Consider the following 20,382-nt stretch of genomic DNA (forward strand, 5'->3'; position numbering starts at 1 on the left):
CACCTCCTCCTGGAACTGCAGCAGCTGCACCACCAAACTGGACAGAGACTTGTTAGTGGGTGGCTCCGCCTGGATATACTGAAGAAAAGGAGAGGACACTTGAGAATGGTCTAGAACACCCTAGAATGCTCTAGAACAGATACCTTAAGAAGCAGCACCACTAGGCTGAATGGGGACTTATTAGTGGAAAACTTGGCCTGGTTATAAAGGAATAGGGGTTCCCAAACTGAGGGTCAAGAGACGGTTACAGCGGGCCATAGCACATGCAAAAACTGTTCTCTCCTAGGTGACCCTGACAAAGCAATGCTCCCCACACTGGGAGATCAATCCATTTGCACGAACGCTGCTGTGAGGGGCTTGGAGGTATTCTGCATGTAACACTCATGTCAGCTCATGTCTGCGCTAACCCTATGTACCATTGGACAACAACAGGGGCGACTATAGAGAATAAAATCGCCAATTATATTAATGCACTTTATAAAAAATAAATAAATAAATAAAATAAACCAGACCGCTCCCACTTATCTTTACAGGCAAGTTTATGCTGCATTTGCAGTGAGACTGAGCTGAGTACACTTCCACCAGTACAAACCAGCAGTCTCTCTCACTACAGGGATCCCAATCTAAACACCTCTCTCACTACAGGGATCCCACTCTAAACCAGCAGCCTCTCTCACTACAAGACTTCAATTGGAGTGCAGAATGGTTTAGGACTGTGGACTGAAAAAGCTGCATCACAGCAAATGAGAGGCTTGGATACACTGGGAGAGTAGAATACACTGAGTGCAGAGCAGTGGCACAGACAACTGAGCAAGCTGCACTGCTAGATGTGCACTCATGGAAGGCTTGGCCTGGATACACTGGGGAGGGAGAGAAGGAACAGTCAGTGTTTCTCGAGCTTTTCGTAACAACGCCCCCTAAGGATCAGCTGAGCAAAGGTACACTTTTATTTCAAAATGCTGATGACTAACATCAACATTTTGAAATAAAAGTTTCCTTTTGCTAAATGCCCCCTTTGGCTTCTGAACAGGGCGGGGGGGGGGGCGGTACTGCCCCTGTTGACACTGATCTAGAACATTCAAAAAGAACAATCTAGAAGGAATATCACCAACTTGGTGTGGGGCTTGCTAGTGTCTGGCTCGCTGTGGTGTAAACCGCCAGGGTGGGGAGTCGGCTCACTGTAAAAGCTGGAATGCACTGAACTGCTGTGACACCCGTTTATTTTACAATCCCCTTCTGCAGAGCAAGACGACAGGGAGCCGATAGTGACGATCAACCTCAAAGAAGATTTCTTAACGTGTAAACGTGAACCAGACACAGTCTGTCCATTCTATACCTAAACATCCTTCTGGGTCCACCATACTGGACAACACAAACAGAACAGCCAGCTGTGTGCAGGGCCTCTGAGGGACATGAACTTTCTTCTATCATTCTCCCCTCTGCCCTGCACGCTGCAGGCGGTCTACCACCCCGATTTGCAGCACTTTTTAAAACACAATTTGGAATCTATTCTACATAATTCCCAAACCTCCTTAAACCCTGTCTGCCTGCCACTACGCTATTCTGCTATCGCTCTGGCAGCAACATTAAGAATAGTGATTGAACAAACTGGACTAAGAACAAAATTACCTTTTTATTACCAAGTGTAATATATATACACACACACACACACTGAATTAAAAAGCAAAACTACACCGCAGAGGTGAAATCTCTTCCGTTCACTAGTATGCTTAGATGAAAAACGGTCATTGCACACCATCATTTCCCATGCAAAGCCCATGCAGACAGCTGCAGACGAACTCGATCAGCACCGCTTACATCAGGTCACAGTCAATATTGCAGTGTTGAACAGCGATCGCGTTCGTGCTGCAAAGCTGTTGCAACCGTGGATGACAGCATTAAACAACCCAACCCCCTCAGCCTGGCGTGCAACTAAAAACTAATGAATAAAATAACGTGGAAACGGCAGTCATTGCTGTGTTTATTACGCGCACACACCTTACACGGCATTTTAAGCGTTTAGTGAAGACCGCAATACTGTGTAACTGTCACGACACACAGTGTCAGCTGGCTCACCGCTGCGTCTTATCCTCCTCTTAAGAAAAGAAAGTGACCCCAGAAGCCGTTTTAATTGCCACAAACCCGCCGAGTTTGTTACAGTAGGCTGGATAATGTTTATGGATGTTAACTGATTTTTTTTAATAATCTAGTAGGCCTCGTTTAATGATGTATTTTTTCAACAAGAGGCTACACACGCTGGGCAAATGTGACAGATGTTTAAAACAAAAAAAGCGAATGCCAGCCGAAAACGATGCTACTTTATTCAAGCATGCAAGAAGAGGTAACGGCGGGCCGGAGTCGCTCATCAGCGGTTGTTTTTTTGGGGAGGTGGTGGAATTGGATTAGTTTTTTGGGTGTTTTTTGTGTGTGTGTCTTTGCTTCCAGCTGCTCTTCATTGTGTCGGGGGCTGTACCCCCTCCTCCTCCTCCTCCTCCTCCTCCTCTCCGCGCTGCTCACACTCACACCCGTGCGAATCAGACACTTCCAAGGGTTCAAAACGAGCGGTACCTTTTTGTAATTCTTGCCCAGCCAGACGCGGACACTGTCGAACTGCGCGATCGTGTCGGAGGCTTCGAAATATTTCACATTTGGGCCGCCGTCCTTCTTCCGCACCGCCATGTTCGCCGCCGGACAGCTTGCAGGGAGCGGCCGCGGCGACACCTGCTGGCCGCTCAGCGGCACTGCAGCCGAGGCGGGCTCATTAAAACAGAGGGCTGGGGAAACTGACGCCATTGCGGCTCCGCTGCGGGCGGCGCCTCTCGTGTTGAACTGCGGCGCAACCGGAGCCAAGATGGAGATTAAAGGAATGCAGTTTCATAACAGTCTTCAGTTTATCAGGCTGCTTGCCAGCACGTCAAATCACATTCTCTCACTGTCCCCGGCGCTATTGATTATTATTACAAACATGTAATATCGACATAGTGTATATCATAGACATTTTCAACGTTTTCTTTAAAAAAAAAACAAAAAACATTTCTAGTCTGTACCTTATCAAAAGAAGGCATGGTTTGCGCTCCAGTTCGTTTATATCCCTTGACGGACGCCCTTCCGTGAAGACCCGTTTCTACTCTGTGAATTTAATGCAGCCCTGCTCCTGCTACTGTCTCCGCGATGTAGATCTAGCTCCTGTCAAACTATCACGGCAGCTGACTGACTGACAGCTGTCATGTGCATGCCAGGGGTCGTGAATGTAACTGACTCACAAGAACGAATCCTGCAATTACATTAGCTACCACTAGGAGGGGTTCAAATCCCGCTGCAGCTAGCGGTTTTACCTCTTTGAGATGCAGGATTTGGGTAATTTTGCAGTTTTTTTCCCCCCCATGCGTTTTACAAGGCTATGCTATTTACCATGTGTGTTTTTAGTATGCTTTACGACACCTCCCTGGGCTTTACAATGCAAATTCTTTACCATGCTTTATTACACTTTGGTATGCTTGTACTATTGGAAACTTGTATAAGGGTACACACGTATATATGTGTTAGTGTGTGTGTGTGTGTGTGTGCGTGCGTGTGTGTTGATTGAAAACAACCTGACAAGACCACAGTGTAGAAACAACCGATTCTTTATTAAATAGGCAATATGAGTAGATTTCATCCCAGCTACAACAGCAGCGATGCATTAACTAGGGCCTGGACTGGACTGGGGCCAGCGAGATGATTCCAGTAACAATGCATAGTAACACAGTAAAAAGTGTGTGTGTGTGTGTGTGTGTGTGTGTGTGTGTGTGTGTGTGTGTGTGTGTGTGTGTTAATGACATCATTAATAAACAGTAATGTTCTGTGATGTGTGAACTACAGTACCAAACCCAACAAGAGAAGCCCGTTCCGAACCTCTAAAAGAGGAGGATGTGTTTGCCTGCTGCGCCACTCAGCCCTCTGCACTGAACAGGGTTTGAAATCCGTGCAGCCTTCCCCAAGGGTCCAAACTGAGGCTCATTTTCAATGGAAGACAGCTATCTTCTGCAGCATCACCCGTGCTTACATTAAAACCCACAACAGCAGCCACACAGTCAACGAAGACATTAACAAAACCACTAATCCAACCCCCATCTCTCGCCGGCCACTCAAAATCTCTAAATGTTTAATAACCCAGGGTTTGAATGATGCCCTGGAGCGGTGAAGAATTTCCAAGGATAAATATCCTCTTCATCGGGACGTGGGACATGTGCTTGGAAACCGGGACTGTCCCGAGCATATAGGGACTGCTGGCATGTGTGAGTTATAACCGCCTCCAATAACAAGACCAAACTGCGGTAAACTTTCAATCGGCTTTATTTTGAAAAACAAACCATTTCTAGCACAAAGCGCCGCTGTGGTAAAAGTGCAGTAGATTTACAGCGCTGTCTGTCTCAACCTGACGCGTGGTGCTGGGGCTCGGACAGGTCGTAGCAGGCCGAGGTCACCATGGCAACCATCACCACGAACTCCTGAAAGTCGATTTCCAGATCGCCGTTTTCGTCCAAATCCGCGAAGACTCGGTCCAGAGTCTCCGAGTCCTCAATTTTCTAACGGGAAACCGAGAGAGACACAGAGAGAGAGAGAGAGAGAGAGAGAGAGAGAGAGAGAGAGAGAGAGAGAGAGAGAGAGAGAGAGAGAGAGAGAGAGAGTTAGTCTTTCACATTGACGTACGTTCAATAGAATCCATCCACTGTTCCAGAACTGAATGGGTTGAGGAGCTTCCCGGAGACCTCTGTGCTGAGCACTGAGCACGCCTGGGATGAACTTGAACGCTTTGTCATTACGATTCTCTGCCTATCTGCACTGTCTGAAATATTGACCAGACCCCTGGACACACCATGCAGCACCTTGTGGAGTCAGTGCCATGGCTGTGGTCAGGGCAACCCGATATTAAATACAGGTCCTAATAACGCGCAGTCTAGGTGTTTTGGGTACAGGGTGCAACCGCAATATTACAGCAGGCAACGGCATGTTAGCTGCGGCGTGTGGATGGGATCCTGACCTGTATGAACTGAGACATCTCGTTGTTGATCAGCTCCTTCAGCTCTGCCTTCCTGAGCTTGCTCTTGTGCCCGGAGTATCGGCGAAACACCTTGATGATGGACAGCATGCTGTTCTCTAGCTCTGACATGGTGACTCTGGAGAGACAGACAGGCAGACAGGCACAGACAGACAGACAGACAGACAGACAGACAGACAGACAGACAGGCAGACAGGCACAGACAGACAGACAGACAGGCACAGACAGACAGACAGACAGGCAGACACAGACAGGCAGGCAGGCAGACGGACAGACAGACAGACAGAGAGGCAGGCAGGCAGGCAGACATCAGAACGACAGTTGATTGGCAGGCGAGACAGACAGACAGACAGACAGACAGACAGGCAGGCAGACAGACAGACAGACAGACAGGCAGACAGACAGACAGACAGACAGACAGACAGACAGACAGACAGGCAGGCAGGCAGGCAGACAGACAGACAGACAGACAGACAGACAGGCAGACAGACACAGGCAGGCAGACAGACAACAGACAGGCAGACAGACAGACACAGGCAGGCAGACAGACAGAGAGACAGAGAGGCAGGCACAGACAGGCAGACAGACAGAGACAGGCAGAAATGTTAGCATAAATAACGCAGTTACAGCTCTGGCTAAAAGTTTTCTATCACCTAGAATTTTAGGAGTGAGTCATAATAAAAATTAAAAATAAAACTCTATGAACAAAATGAGATCGCAAAAGTCTACCGGAAGCCATAACAGCAGTTCAGTGTTTCATGTTAGATTTCGAAATGTCACATTTTTCGTTTTTCGTTAAGGATGGGAAGCTACAAAGCGGTGTGTAATTCAATATGTTAACGTAACATCATTCAGCAGCTTTCATTCGACTTTACCAAGCGAAATGTGTTCATTCTACAGAGTGATACAAAAAAATTTGCCTATAGCTGTACATTCAAAACTGCAATTACATTTAAACCACAAGACTAATGCAACTGCATTAACTGAGCCGAAAAGAGAGTTCAGGGGAACTTGATTGAAGTCTTTAAAATCTTAAAAGGCGTTGACAAAATGAACCCAACCCGTTACTTTAATCACAGCACAGAACCTGTAACCCCAGCCTAATAACTTACAATAATAATAATAATAATAATAATAATAAGATGTACCTGTGTTCAGGTTGAAGATGAGGTGTTCTCTCTGGTTTGCAGGCAGTTCTCTTTGATGGCGATACTGTATTTAGCAAAGTCACTACAGTACTGTACCGTCATGAGACATTCATATACAGCTCTGCACAAGCGACGCTTTCAGAGAAGGACGGGCCAGCAAACTAACAACTAACCCATTAGATACTTTTTAATGATGTGGATTTGAGTGCCTTTAAAAGCATTGCTGGGAATGATGATATCTAGCGCTGTGGAAAGTGCGTTAACACAAGGAAACCGCGCTGTAGAAGCTCGTTTACAACAGAACTGCGTCTCGTCGCTTCATAATTCATTTAAAAGAGTCTGAGTGGTCTAATTTCGTTTCAAAACCACTCATCAGTGTCTTTTCATCATTTATAGGACACAACAGGGAAAAGAAGCAACATTTAGCTCCTTTTACACCACATCACAAATGACAGGACAAATTTACCGTGGAAAACTTTCATAAGGGTTAGTAGGAGAGGGGTCTTACTCTACCTTAATTTACAGGCATGACACCTGCAGTATGAGAACGGCATTGCAGCCTGCGCGTATTTAACCAGAATTAAGGCAGCAGATCAAGGACAAGCATTTCGTTCACTTTTTAACAAAACAAAAAGCGAAACACACAACAGTAATTTAACAAATGATCTTTATCCCAAAACAAAAAAAAACAGACTTATTTCATTTACAGTATTCGCTGACAACAGCCGAATTAGGAGGCTGTGTGGTCCAGTGGTTAAAGCAAGGGGTTTGTAATCAGGAAGATCCTCAGTTCAAACCTTAGCTTAGCCATTGACTCACTGTGTGTGACCCAAGCAAGTCACTGAACCTCCTTGTGCTCCGTCTTTGGGGTGAGACGTTGTTGTAAGAGACTCTGCAGCTGATGCGTAGTTCACACACCCTAGTCTCGTATCTTGCAAAGCGCTTTGTGATGGTGGTCCACTATGAAAGGTGCTATATAAAGATTACCTCCCTGCTTTAGTTTGTCCTCCTTTTGCTTTTATTATGGCTTACGGTTTATAATCATTCTTACCCAGTGTGTTACATCTTGTTGGTGAACTCTGGGCTCATTCTGTCTTGCATATTTCCTTCAGCTCAGACAGTTGGATTCACAATGCTTGGCTGTATATTTGTTCAGTCCAAAGCATTTCTGTTGGATTGAGATCGGATGATTAAGAAGGCTCACTTCATTGAAGGCTTTCCGTTCTTGGAAATAATGACCTGTTCCTGCGGCTCTTGACTTTATAACGCATTTTTACACGTTTTCAAATTGAACAAATATTTGAAGTTGCTCGAGTGCTTTTTTAAATCTAAAGATTGTTTGTAAACTATCAGAACTGTATTTTGGTCTTTGTCATATTAATTGGTGGCTAATGTTCAGTAAATAATTGTGTTTCACATGTTTTCTTGAATTGTCTGATATAGAAGTGTAGGGAGCCAATATTCTTTCTTGAGACTGTATCCCCGGCGCCTCTGGGCTTGCAGAGTGGCGCAGCCCCGCCCGGCGCTTCTTCAGTTATGAAAGTACAAAATCTCATACAAATTCTTGCTTTCAAATTAGTTTTCTTAATATTCTCAACATATCCATTCAGCAAGTGCGCTAAAGACGTGGATACGTGATTGCAAACATCGAACAGCAGCACGCACAATACTGTTTCAATTTTGATTTTGAACGTATTATTGCCATTGCTTGAGCCCCGGGCACCTCTTTCTTCACAGATTAAGCACTGACTCTAACATTGTGCAGCAGGAAGATAAATGCACAATGAAAAGTGAACAGTTTACTACAATTCAACCTCAGCATAGGACTGCATTGCTTGTAGTAAAGCACCAGAACCACTTACTCTCCTTCAAAACACTACACCCCATACACTGAGCAATACTGGCAATGACATCATTAGCGAACCGCCTGCATCACCTGACTGGGGTTGAGCACAGCTTCTGCCTGGCGTCACTTCCTCACCCGAGCGGAAGTAATTATTGCAGATGGCTGTTTTTGGGGGGATTATATGTGCTCTGTTACCAGATTTGGGATTAAATTAAAATTCAGTTGCGTTAAACAGAATCAATCGGTCGGGCAGTCGAGGCGAGGCAGGAGGAGACCCGGGTGACACCGAGACTCATCGTGAGGCGGTGAGGCGCGACCGCCAGTCCCAACAATACAAACGCTAAGAACTGCATCGACTTTTACACGTTGAAAGGATCTCGTTGATGCTGTCTGTGTTTATTAACTTCTAATGATTGCTTTACTGTATAATGCAGACGGTTCAGTGGAAATAATAAGTGCGCATTTTATGTTGTTATTGTTTTGAATCATATTCGTTTAAAGAAGCGTTAAACTACCCCAGAATATAGGGGTGCTGTACCTTATTAATAATATTATTGTACAGTTGCATTACCACTTATATTAATAAAGATCTAGGTTTGTGACTCCCATGTGGACGTCACTGCTAGGACACTAAAGGCTGATCTGAAGTCACGTCGCAGGACTACACTTACCAGAATGCATTGGGGGAGAGTTGAGAAGCCTGCACTGTCCATGTGTACATGGAGTCACATGGTGACCTTGTGGGTGGATCCGCAAGTGCTTGTGCTTTGTAGGGATGTGGAACTGGGTTAGAATCAGAGAAATGTATGTACAGTATTTTGAATTTCACTACAAGTAGCCTTGGGTTTCAGTCTGAGAGACAAGTGAAACGAGTTTTGGTGGTTAGCGCCTTGCTGTCACAAAACCATCATTCGGGGCAATGGCTGTCTGCCTGAGAGGTACAAGGCTGCCAGAGCTAAGAACATAATGAAAGGGGTTTACCATGCACTTGCATGAAGGTTTCTGTGGTAATGGATCTATAGTCACAGACCTTTTATCATTATAAAGTCTTGGACTGTGACTTAGATGATGGTCCAAATGTTCCTTCTTTGTAGTAGCCCTACTGGAAGCAGTAGTGTGCTGATTTGTGGTGCTGCTGCCTTTTTATTCCTCCAGGGGGTGCTCTCGGGTGAACAGAAGAGAGACTGCGAGACGTCAGGCACGCAGCTCCAAAGAATAAATGAGAAGCGCTCTGACTGAAGAGGAGTAATGGACAAAGGTAAATCTTGGAAGAGCATTTGCACGGCCTTCCAATCAGAGTGCCTCTGTGAATCACGTGATCGTGCAATTCCAGGAACCGTGGAAGAGGAAGTACCCTTAGTTAGCTTCAGTAGCATTGCCACAACCCCCCTCATAATTGCTTGTGCCAGTTTTTTTTAATTTCTGATAGGTGGTGTTCTATGGTGTTCTCTTGGCTGACCCCTCCTCTCTCTCCCTGTAGATGTTCAAGGTGCGTCTGGCCTGCATTTGACTGTAGGGGGCGCTGCTGTGCATTCTCGTTCGGAGGATGAGGAGCCGGCGGGGGGCAAGGGCATCAAGAGAACAGTGGCACAGGCCTTCAGCGGGGGGGTGCCCAAGAGACGCAGCTCCTCCAGGTACAGAGCTAAACTCACGCACAGGCATGCACTATGCAGCACACACTTGCACAACTTGCACTGATGAATTTCTTACTCAGCTGCCATCCCTGACATGTGTAACCTGTAATACTGCTTGTACTGTGGAGCCTGTAATAACACTTCACTCAGCAAACATGGAGACCTCATCAGTTCACCAAGAACTGTTTAAACACAAAACGTCAGGTGTCAAGTAGGTCTGTTTTGCCAAGGAACTTGAAATGGGGTTCTAGGTATTGCTTTAATTAGAGTAGTGTTAATTAATGAAGTTCTGTACAAGTGAGTGGTTTCTGACCAGTTGAGCTGTGATTGGATGGGACGGAGATGCTGGTATCCACCAATAGGAAAGCGTCAGGCATGATTGACACCCGTTTCATTCGATTTTCCTCAGCTTGGAAATCTCCGGCCATATTAGGGCAGCTGCTGGTCAGAAGCACAGAATACATTGCAAATGATGGCATTGAGGAGCAAAGCCCCTGCAACCCAGCGCTCAGGTTTCATGAAGTTTCATTAAAGAATCAGAGTTGAAAAGGAGCTGGCCTGCTTGTTATCATTGATTGGCACTGAATACGAGTAGATATGAAAAGATTGGAAAAGCTTTATTATACGGTAATAGTATAATAGGAAAAGATAGGAAAAGCATTATTATAAGTGAACTCAGGCTTCTGTTTTAATGGCTACTTGCTGATTTAAAGCATGTTGAAGGAGTTACTTGGGAGAGCCGAATATCAGCACAGGCCAGGGTAAAGCATTCAGTATTGTAGTCCTGGTCTGGTAACCCGGACCGCAGTGCTTATTAAGAGATGGCACGGAGCCTCCCAGATGGATCCAGGTGCAGTCGTCTCTCACTGGTTTGCTCACAGGTCTATAAAGCGCAAGAAGTTTGATGATGAGCTGGTGGAGAGCAGTCTGGCCAAATCCTCCACCCGGGTCAAAGGGCCGCCTGTGATTGAGCCAGCCCGCTACTCCGGGAGCGAGCCCTCGTCCAATGAGAAAAAGAAGGTAAAACCTTTCCTACTCTCCCTAGCAACAGGGACATAGTTGAGACACTTATACAAACAACCCAACACATTCATTATTAGTTGAATAAACCACTACAGAATAAGACCATTTTACAACCTACTTTAGACAGGTAGAAAATCCTCACTACTGCCTTAAAAAGTTAACTTCTAGCCCTGATTTTTATGTGTGTATATGTGTATATATATATATAATGGTAGTTATGTTAAACTTCAATTGTAAACATTTTTTTTGGTGTGCATTGTTATTACCTGTAGTTATCTGCTATTAGACTATTCAAATGGTTTTATTTGCTTTGCGATTGGGGACTTCTATCTTCAGATCCACTCCTCCAAATCTGACATTTGTACAAGAACTTCACTGACATGATTATCTAACTAGCTCTAGAAACCGTGCCGAGACAGACAGGATGACTCCCATGGCAGACCTTGAAAAGACATCACAATTGAGACATTTGGTTAGGACAATTATTTTGTGTTATCTGCGGCCTCTGCAAACCTAAAATTGCTTCTATCATAGGTGTCGAAGTCTAGCAGCACACCAGCGCCCCCTCTGGCCACAGTCCCCACCCTTCCCACCATCACCAAGAGAGTGAAGAAGAGCAAGCAGCCCCTGCAGATCACTAAAGACCTGGGCAGATGGAAGCCCACTGACGACCTGCTCCTCATTAACGCAGTGCTACAGGTAAGCAACTCCTACACACTCCGTGTCCCCTGATCACAGCCTTGACATGGCACAGGCTGCACAAGGGGCTGGGAGAGCCCTCCAGGGATTAATCATCAGGGTTGGGCTCAACTCCCTTTCAATCAATTCCAGCACACCATTGATCAAAATTGCAATGTTCAGTATTCTGTTAAAATGAGCTTCTCACAGTGGCAACAAATTACTAACATTGAAGTCACTGTTTGTCAGTCAATTAAATCGGCTTCAAATGAAAGCGGTCAATCATTGTGTGTCTAAAATATCAACTTTGAGATCGGAGGATTGGGACGACTCTTCATTCTGCTCGATCGCATCGAGATCGGAGGATTGGGACGACTCTTCATTCTGCTCGATCGCATCGAGATCGGAGGATTGGGACGACTCTTCATTCTGCTCGATCGCATCGAGATCGGAGGATTGGGACGACTCTTCATTCTGCTCGATCGCATCGAGATCGGAGGATTGGGACGACTCTTCATTCTGCTCGATCGCATCGAGATCGGAGGATTGGGACGACTCTTCATTCTGCTCGATCGCATCGAGATCGGAGGGTTGGGACGACTCTTCATTCTGCTCGATCGCATCGAGATCGGAGGGTTGGGACGACTCTTCATTCTGCTCGATCGCATCGAGATCGGAGGGTTGGGACGACTCTTCATTCTGCTCGATCGCATCGAGATCGGAGGGTTGGGACGACTCTTCATTCTGCTCGATCGCATCGAGATCGGAGGGTTGGGACGACTCTTCATTCTGCTCGATCGCATCGAGATCGGAGGGTTGGGACGACTCTTCATTCTGCTCGATCGCATCGAGATCGGAGGGTTGGGACGACTCTTCATTCTGCTCGATCGCATCGAGATCGGAGGGTTGGGACGACTCTTCATTCTGCTCGATCGCATCGAGATCGGAGGGTTGGGACGACTCTTCATTCTGCTCGATCGCATCGAGATCGGAGGGTTGGGACGACTCTTCATTCTGCTCGATCGCATCGAGATCGGAGGGTTGGGACGACTCTTCATTCTGCTCGATCGCATCGAGATCGGAGGGTTGGGACGACTCTTCATTCTGCTCGATCGCATCGAGATCGGAGGGTTGGGACGACTCTTCATTCTGCTCGATCGCATCGAGATCGGAGGGTTGGGACGACTCTTCATTCTGCTCGATCGCATCGAGATCGGAGGGTTGGGACGACTCTTCATTCTGCTCGATCGCATCGAGATCGGAGGGTTGGGACGACTCTTCATTCTGCTCGATCGCATCGAGATCGGAGGGTTGGGACGACTCTTCATTCTGCTCGATCGCATCGAGATCGGAGGGTTGGGACGACTCTTCATTCTGCTCGATCGCATCGAGATCGGAGGGTTGGGACGACTCTTCATTCTGCTCGATCGCATCGAGATCGGAGGGTTGGGACGACTCTTCATTCTGCTCGATCGCATCGAGATCGGAGGGTTGGGACGACTCTTCATTCTGCTCGATCGCATCGAGATCGGAGGGTTGGGACGACTCTTCATTCTGCTCGATCGCATCGAGATCGGAGGGTTGGGACGACTCTTCATTCTGCTCGATCGCATCGAGATCGGAGGGTTGGGACGACTCTTCATTCTGCTCGATCGCATCGAGATCGGAGGGTTGGGACGACTCTTCATTCTGCTCGATCGCATCGAGATCGGAGGGTTGGGACGACTCTTCATTCTGCTCGATCGCATCGAGATCGGAGGGTTGGGACGACTCTTCATTCTGCTCGATCGCATCGAGATCGGAGGGTTGGGACGACTCTTCATTCTGCTCGATCGCATCGAGATCGGAGGGTTGGGACGACTCTTCATTCTGCTCGATCGCATCGAGATCGGAGGGTTGGGACGACTCTTCATTCTGCTCGATGTGAGCATTGTGATGGTCAAGTCTCTGTCATGCTCCTCAAACTATTTAATTGAGACACAGAGCTGGGGTGCATTGTCTTAAGTATCACAATCAGGGTACAAATGCAGCATTGGTAGACTTTATTACCCAAGTACCGTTCTTTCAGCCTTCCAGAGTAATCAAGGGCCAGGAGAACACACCCCAATCCAGTCCTGTAGACAGGTCCTAAAAGTGTCCAGGCTATCTAGAATACTTCTTTTTTTTTTTTTTTTTTTAAACTTGCAGTCTCACTAGCATGTGGTTGTGCGTAGCTGAAGCGTGTCTGTGCTGTGTTTCAGACCACAGACCTGACCGCAGTTCACCTGGGAGTGAAGTTCAGCTGCAGGTTCACCCTGCGAGAGGTCCAGGAGCGCTGGTACGCCCTGCTGTACGACCCCGTCATCTCCAAGTAAGAGGGCACATTTCAGCGCAGCGTGGGAGCTCCTGTGCAGCTTTCGAGAGCTCCCTGGTTTCATTATGAGGAAATCTATTTATATACACACAGTGGTGGCCAATAGCATTGACACCCTCGTGTCGTTTCAGTGCAGAATGCTGCAGTTCACCTTGGTATTGTTGGCATTAAGCTGTCACTGTTTACACTGCATGGCTGATGTACAAAGCTGACATTACAATGCATGCACAACACTTTTTTTTTCCTCTCCCCTCTCTCCAGGTTGGCGTGGCAGGCAATGCGCCAGCTGCACCCGGAGGCCATCGCTGCCATCCAGAGCAAGGCTTTATTCAGCAGGTCAGAGGAGGCGCTGCTGTCCCAGATTGGCTCGGTGAGTCCACAGCGCGAGCGCCCCTAATGGAGCCGGGCTCCTGCGATTCAGGGCAGTGTGAAAACTAAATCTTCAGATGTAGTAACTCCTCGGTCAAAACCCAGCAGCTCTCTTCACTTGGACCTGTGTGTTGGGGTCGTGTGACTGTTTGTTTGTTTTTCCAGGTTCGGTCATGGGTGAGGTACAAGAATGCTCATGCCTGTCTCTTTGCCACAGTGCTGTACGGACTGTATCGCTAGTTAAGGTTGCTTCCGAGCCTCCTTGCTGGTGCTGACAGCTCCCCCTGTTCCCCTGTTTGTTTCAGACCAGCCAGCCCAAGCTGGATGTGTTCCAGGAGCTGCTGAGCAAACACCCGGGCGTGTTCTACCCGTCCCGCACAGCCCGCAGCCTGCAGGTGCACTGGCAGCTCCTCAAACAGTACTACCTGCTGGAGGACCAGGCCGGTGAGTGAGCCCCACCTGCTCCCCAACGCAGGCTCAGAATCCAGACTGGCTTTCCATCGAATCCGGCAAACATGTCACACACTCAAAAGACAAGCTAGACAAGTTTTTATCTGTAACTATAAAACATACAGCAGTGCAAAATTTAGTCTCTCTTAGTGATTCTAGAATGCTGTGTAAAGGTCTTTTATTTAAACACAATGTGGGACTTCCTACCCAAGTGCCAAGAGCTCCCTGGTTTTATTATGAATGCTTTATATTTGTTGCTAAGTATATTTATATATGCACAGTGGTGCTCAAAACTATTGACACCGTCATGTCTTTTCAATGCAAAATGCTGCAATTCACCTTGATATTAATGCCACTTAGCAAATGTGGCTGTGCATGAAAACACTTATAGTTTTCATCGTGTATTGAAATTATGAATGACATGCGTGAAATTTTTTTTTTCAACAGCTTTTGAAAAATAATGATTACAAACGTTTTGTTTAGACAAATACAACTTCATGAAAAATAAGTGAGTCGATAGGGTGTAAAAAAAGAAAGGTATTTTTTACTATTAATATTTCGTTTGTCGAAGGAAGGATTTTGTTCTGAACGATGTAACAATGCATTGATTGAATCGATTATTGATCTCCATGGCTTTTATATTACGTGCCTCAATTAAACTGATTGATCAATCTCCCAGCTCCCTGTTTAGAGCCTCACACAGCGAGCTACCCAGATACACATTCTGTCCTTACACAGTGCTGGACTAAAGCGCTGTATTTGTCTTGAGATGAGAAATGGCAGGAATCTACTGAATCTCTTCTTGCTTCTAACAGTGATTTGGATATATCCTGTTGCTCTGTGTAATGTGCTGTATTTTAAGACGTGGAGAGTCTACACACAAGCATTTTGCGTTTGAATCAGTGCTCTGATTTTATAGTTGATTTGTTCCCTCTCTGGTGTACGACTGTTTGCACCTGCGCTCACTGGCTCTTGCTGTGTTTCCAGTCCAGCCGCTGCCCAGAGGAGACCAGGTGCTCAACTTCTCGGACGCAGAGCAGCTGGTGGACGACACCAAGCTCAAGTGAGTTCCGATCCCCCCCCGTCCCGAGAGAGTGTTTCCCTGTCTGAGTCGCCTCTCGAGTAACCGCTGTGTTTCCTTTGTGCAGGGACAGCAGGGATGAAGTCCTGGAGCACGGTAAGGCAGCCTGTCTGTTTGCAATCTTAATGATGGAAGCTCGGTGGTGATATTAATGAGCAAGGGGTTCTGAAAAATCTAGCTTTCCACGTCGTGTGCTATAACTGTTTAGATAACGGATCTGTCATGTTTCATTAACATCCTGACAACCTTTTACACTTCTAACTTTAAACCCTGTTTCAAAATGCCCGCTCTAGTGCACTGATAGTCTGTTATTGCCCACATTTGTCAAACCAGTAACACAGCAATAGCGATCCATGATGAGGTACAGAACAGAAAAGATTTGAAACGGACTTCAAAGTTCTAAGTGTTAAACGTTGTCAGGGTGTTAAACACACCAAGTAGATTATTGAATCAGTTGTGGCAGCATGTGGGGGCGCTGTGTTTTTGTGTACCCCTTACTTTTTAACCTCTTCCCTCCCAGAGCTGATGATCGCAGATCGACACCAGAAGAGGGAGATCAGGCAGCTGGAGCAGGAACTGCCACGCTGGCAGGTGCTGGTGGACAGCATCACAGGTGAGCCAAAACCGGCAGAAATATGCTAAAAAAAGGCTGAAAGTGAATCAGTGATGCTTTAGTATGTTTGATTTAGTGCCTTACTAATAACCATTTAACTATAACATTGAGCCAGTGACCAGTCTGACTCCTTGACCTCTTCCATGCTGACAGCAACGCAGTTGGGTTCGTTGCGTAGCATACAGCCTCGTGTGCCTCAAAGGCTTTGTGTGTTTGCAGTTTTTTTGCAGTGCGAGTTTCTGTTGCGGTCTCCAGCATGCATTGCGCTTCAGGCTTGTGAAATGTAAATGTAGTGTCCGGTGGACGATCAGACGAACAGATCGCTGTTTTGACGATCTAAGATTTGATTGTGTTAATTGTTTTTAATTTTGTAATTCCGAAGCGGTTGTTTGCCAGTCACAGTAAACCCTCTGTGTGCAGCTAGTAAAATGTATTGATGGTAGACGGCTAGTACTGAGCCAGATTGCTAGTGCAAATCGATTGAAGACGGTCGCTGTACTAAGATGTTTGGTAAGACAGATGGATGTGGTCTTGTTTTTAGGGATGAACTCCCCGGACTTCGACAATCAGACGCTGGCAGCGCTGCGAGGGAGGATGGTGCGCTACCTTATGAGGTCACGAGAGGTAACCGATTAAACGCCGCGAGACGTGACAGCGCACTGCAGAGAGACATTTTCCCTGTCGTTTTGCAGACAGAAATACACTCACTACAGTTCGGTGTTTGATTTTCACATAGTAATGAACCCCTGATCTGATCCGTTGCTGTGTGCGAATGGACGCTCTGATCTGATCCGTTGCTGTGTGCGAATGGACGCTCTGATCTGACCCGTTGCTGTGTGTGATTGAACCCCTGCTCTGACCAGTTGCTTTGTCTGAATGGATGCTCTGCCTCTCTCCTGCAGATCACTCTGGGTCGAGCCACTAAGGACAGGCAGATAGATGTGGACCTGTCTCTGGAGGGACCGGCCTGGAAGATCTCCCGAAAACAAGGTACTGTGAGCGATCGGGGGTGGGGGGTGTGTGCAGTGAAATCCACTCGGGACTGTCTTTATAAACAGTGCAATGAGTTTAAAGAGATTCCAGCTAATGAAATGATCCATGAATGAAGTTTATTTCAGTATTACTCTATGCAAATCCACTTACTGTTTTACAGTTATGTCTATTGCCAATTTGTCTTTCTTCAGTCTTCAGTATGTTGCCCAGCATTGAGATACATAATAAAAGATGATATTGTTTAACATTAAAAATGGATTCAAAGAGAAAACCCAACAGCTTCCTTGGGAAATATTTCAGTTTTGCATGTGGGCGGCATTCTCATCTTCCAGACCTCTGTGACCTACATGACTGCTGATGGAGCAGTTTGAGGTAATATTAAGCGACGCTTCTGACACTAAATGTATCCCCCCCGTGACCCCGAGTGATTCTAAAGCTCCTAACGAGGCCTTTCAGTGTTTCTAATGAGTAATAAAGTGGATCTCCACGCTCCATCCTCGTGGCTGCAGGAATCATCAAACTGAAGAACAACGGGGATTTCTTCATTGCTAACGAGGGCCGGAGACCGATCTACATCGACGGCAGACCGGTGCTGTCTGGAAACAAGTGGAAACTGAACAACAACAGTGTGGTGGAGGTGAGAGAGAGAGGGGAGGTGAGGGAGGAGGAGGGGAGGGTGAGGAGAGGAGGGTGAGGGAGGAGAGGGGAAGCCAGCAGCACTGTTCTCACATCGGCTTTGCTTCACGTTGTGCTCAAGCTGCTCATTTTAATAACGCGCATCTTTAAACCAGCAGCTGCACTTAAAAAGTGCTGCACAAAACATTTTCTTTTCAACTTTCTTACTGACCCTTTTTTTTTTTTTTTTTTTTTGTAATGTTTGCAATCCTTCTGATTATTGTATCACACAGTTTTTATTTTTAAAAATCCGTTGTTGGATTTGTTTGGTATAACTCTTTCTTTGCTGTATTTAACTCTGAATTCCCTTTGCCGCACATTAGCAATAAGATTCAAAGATAAAACTAAATCTACTGACAAAATCGGGGCGTAGGTTTTGAAAGCCTTGGCTGTTTCCCTTGCGAAGGGCCGCTGGCACTGTAGTTAAACGCATTGTGTGGAGGGAGTGTCTTGTTACGAGTTGCTTTGCACAGGACGGCTTCCTTTGTGGTCCTGGCTGCTTGAGCTGTGCTGAATGATGCAATGAGGACTCCACACGCAGAGTATCAGCTGATTATAAATACCAACTGCTATTAAACAGAAAGGGTTCTTTCGCATGTCCTGATTCGTACTAGTCTTGGGCTAATGTTAGCTTTGCTGAAGATTAGTACCAACCCAGGTCATTCAAACTTCATGTTTTTTGGCATGTTCTGTACAGAAGGTGGCATCTGTACACAGGTACACAAAAAAGTGCTTTTAGGTGTTACTGACGATTCGGATTTCTTTTATTTTTCTTTTTTTTATTTTTTGGTGGCATTTTCAGATCGTGTTGGTAAAAGAAAAACTAAAAATTGCTTTTAATTTATAAGGTTAATAATTACCCATGAAGTCATATAAAAACAATTTAGTATTTTTTTTAAGAAACTAAAAAACTAGTCATGAGTCAAAAAAGTTACTTAGAAGGCGAGACCCCTTAAAGTGAAATACACTAGAGACTGTCTTACACTGACGACTGAGGGTTCCGCTAGACGCACCTGCTAGCTTAAGACGTGATTCAAACGTTAGAGGAGAGTGTCTTGTACAGAAGTTGCTTTGCACATACAAAGGATTTTATGGTGTGATACCATGCGCTGCATTGAGCCTGTCTGCCTGACATGATGCAGATTAGGATCCAAGAGAGTATAGGATGTTTTCAAGTAGTTTTTTTGGACTCTGGGCAACAAGAAGGACTCGTGCTAAAACCCAGGTCATTCAAACTTCATGTTTTTTGGCATGTTCTGTACAGAAGGTGGCATCTGTACACAGGATAAGATAATGCTGGCATTCTGACAAACCTGTAACAGCGATTGATTTTATGTTTCTCAAGACCTCTCTTGTAAAGCGGACTCCCTGAACTGCTGTCTTCCTCTCTCTCAGATTGCTGGCCTTCGCTTTGTCTTCCTGATCAACCAGGAGCTCATTGCTCTCATCAAGGCAGAGGCAGCCAAGATCAGCCTGCAGTGAGGCAGCAGGGGGCGCCGTCACAGCCAGTCTGAGCAGACACGTGTGTGTGGGAGAGTATATCTGTGGTCTTGTGTAAGAATGTATATAGGCGTTGAGATGAATATTAAGAGCAACTAGTGCAATTCTGACTCTGACGTCCACCTGTAAAAGTTCTTGAGTTACTTTCGCAAATGAAGAAAACCAAATGCCTTTCCAAGTCAGGAAATATTCTGAAAGAATGACACTGCGTCTGTATGGGAGGATGTGTGTGGATGAGCTTCAAAAGACTGCGGAGTGTTATAAATAATTTGAAAACCTGCTGAAGAAAAATTGAAGATTCTAGGGGCTAGCTTGAAGAATTTGGCTGTGATTCCAAGGTGCTGAAAAAAAAAAAGGAAGACATTTACTAGAGAAGCAGCATTGCTGTAACTGAACACAAGGTGGCACTGTTTTGTTTGTTCTGCTATCTTGCACACCTCCATCAACCCATAAGCAGGGGGTGCTGTTGATTCTGAAAGCGTGCGATAAGCAGGAGACCCTGCAGGTGGAGCTGGCAGGATTTCCTGACAGCGCGGGATACACCTGCAGGTTTAACATGGAGCAAAAGCAACGCCTTTGTAAAGAGCAAATAAAAGGACTTCACACCCTGTCTCGTCGTGTGATCTCTTGTGCTAGCGCTCTGGGCAGTTGCAAAAGTGGACGCTGTACAGATGTTTTTGGTGTCTTTTTTTAATAAATGACTTTGGGCTACTCTAATTTGTGTTGTGCGTGTTACCAAAAGTTTAACAAGAAAGATGACAGAGCATTATGCCCCCTCAAACACAGTGAGTCACACTGAGGTAGAAAGAGAATCTTCTTTCAGCTTTCATATTGGTTTCTAAACGTGCATGTTTTACACTTTCCCATCAAGAAGCAATCTGAAATATACAACCTTAGGTATCACAATTCAATTTCCTGGTAAGAAGTTTGTAAAATGTTGTGTCAATGAGGGGAAAATGCTACGTCCGCCAAATAAAT

The 20,382-nt window shown here is 46.0% G+C and overlaps 2 protein-coding genes across 4 annotated transcripts; one reads left to right on the forward strand and one right to left on the reverse strand.

Annotated features, from left to right (window-relative positions):
- Positions 1 to 3,780: 3,780 nt before the first annotated feature.
- LOC121309060 (protein S100-B-like) lies at positions 3,781 to 6,823 on the reverse strand. 2 transcript variants are annotated; one of them, XM_041241927.1, is made up of 3 exons: positions 6,190 to 6,823; positions 5,024 to 5,159; positions 3,781 to 4,568 (listed from the first exon to the last, which is right to left on the reverse strand). In XM_041241927.1, exons 2-3 carry the CDS (start codon positions 5,150 to 5,152, stop codon positions 4,413 to 4,415), a joined length of 285 nt encoding a protein of 94 aa, XP_041097861.1. In that variant the 5' UTR covers positions 5,153 to 5,159; positions 6,190 to 6,823; the 3' UTR covers positions 3,781 to 4,412. The 2 variants fall into 2 exon arrangements, with proteins under 2 accessions (XP_041097861.1, XP_041097862.1); XM_041241928.1 differs by lacking the exon at positions 6,190 to 6,823 and having other exon boundaries at positions 5,024 to 5,221.
- A 1,342-nt stretch (positions 6,824 to 8,165) lies between these two features.
- On the forward strand, positions 8,166 to 20,121 carry mcrs1 (microspherule protein 1). 2 transcript variants are annotated; one of them, XM_041241924.1, is made up of 15 exons: positions 8,166 to 8,340; positions 9,191 to 9,293; positions 9,516 to 9,669; positions 10,551 to 10,689; positions 11,227 to 11,391; positions 13,611 to 13,720; positions 13,985 to 14,093; positions 14,398 to 14,536; positions 15,530 to 15,605; positions 15,691 to 15,719; positions 16,144 to 16,236; positions 16,778 to 16,860; positions 17,139 to 17,226; positions 17,739 to 17,866; positions 19,300 to 20,121. In XM_041241924.1, exons 2-15 carry the CDS (start codon positions 9,284 to 9,286, stop codon positions 19,384 to 19,386), a joined length of 1,410 nt encoding a protein of 469 aa, XP_041097858.1. In that variant the 5' UTR covers positions 8,166 to 8,340; positions 9,191 to 9,283; the 3' UTR covers positions 19,387 to 20,121. The 2 variants fall into 2 exon arrangements, with proteins under 2 accessions (XP_041097858.1, XP_041097859.1); XM_041241925.1 differs by lacking the exon at positions 8,166 to 8,340 and adding an exon at positions 8,361 to 8,490.
- The last annotated feature ends 261 nt before the right edge of the window (positions 20,122 to 20,382 follow it).

Source organism: Polyodon spathula, unplaced genomic scaffold, assembly GCF_017654505.1.
Source record: "Polyodon spathula isolate WHYD16114869_AA unplaced genomic scaffold, ASM1765450v1 scaffolds_829, whole genome shotgun sequence".
NCBI classification, from domain to species: Eukaryota; Metazoa; Chordata; class Actinopteri; order Acipenseriformes; family Polyodontidae; genus Polyodon; species Polyodon spathula.

Coding starts and splice junctions, on each gene's coding strand:
- LOC121309060 (XM_041241927.1), bottom strand. CDS start 5,152: ATGTCAGAGCTAGAGAACAGCATGCTGTCCATCATCAAGGTGTTTCGC. Junction 4,569..5,023: donor AGATGTCTCAGTTCATACAG/GTCAGGATCCCA, acceptor GTTTCCCGTTAG/AAAATTGAGGACTCGGAGAC.
- mcrs1 (XM_041241924.1), top strand. Junction 9,670..10,550: donor AAGAGACGCAGCTCCTCCAG/GTACAGAGCTAA, acceptor GTTTGCTCACAG/GTCTATAAAGCGCAAGAAGT. Junction 17,227..17,738: donor GAAGATCTCCCGAAAACAAG/GTACTGTGAGCG, acceptor TCGTGGCTGCAG/GAATCATCAAACTGAAGAAC.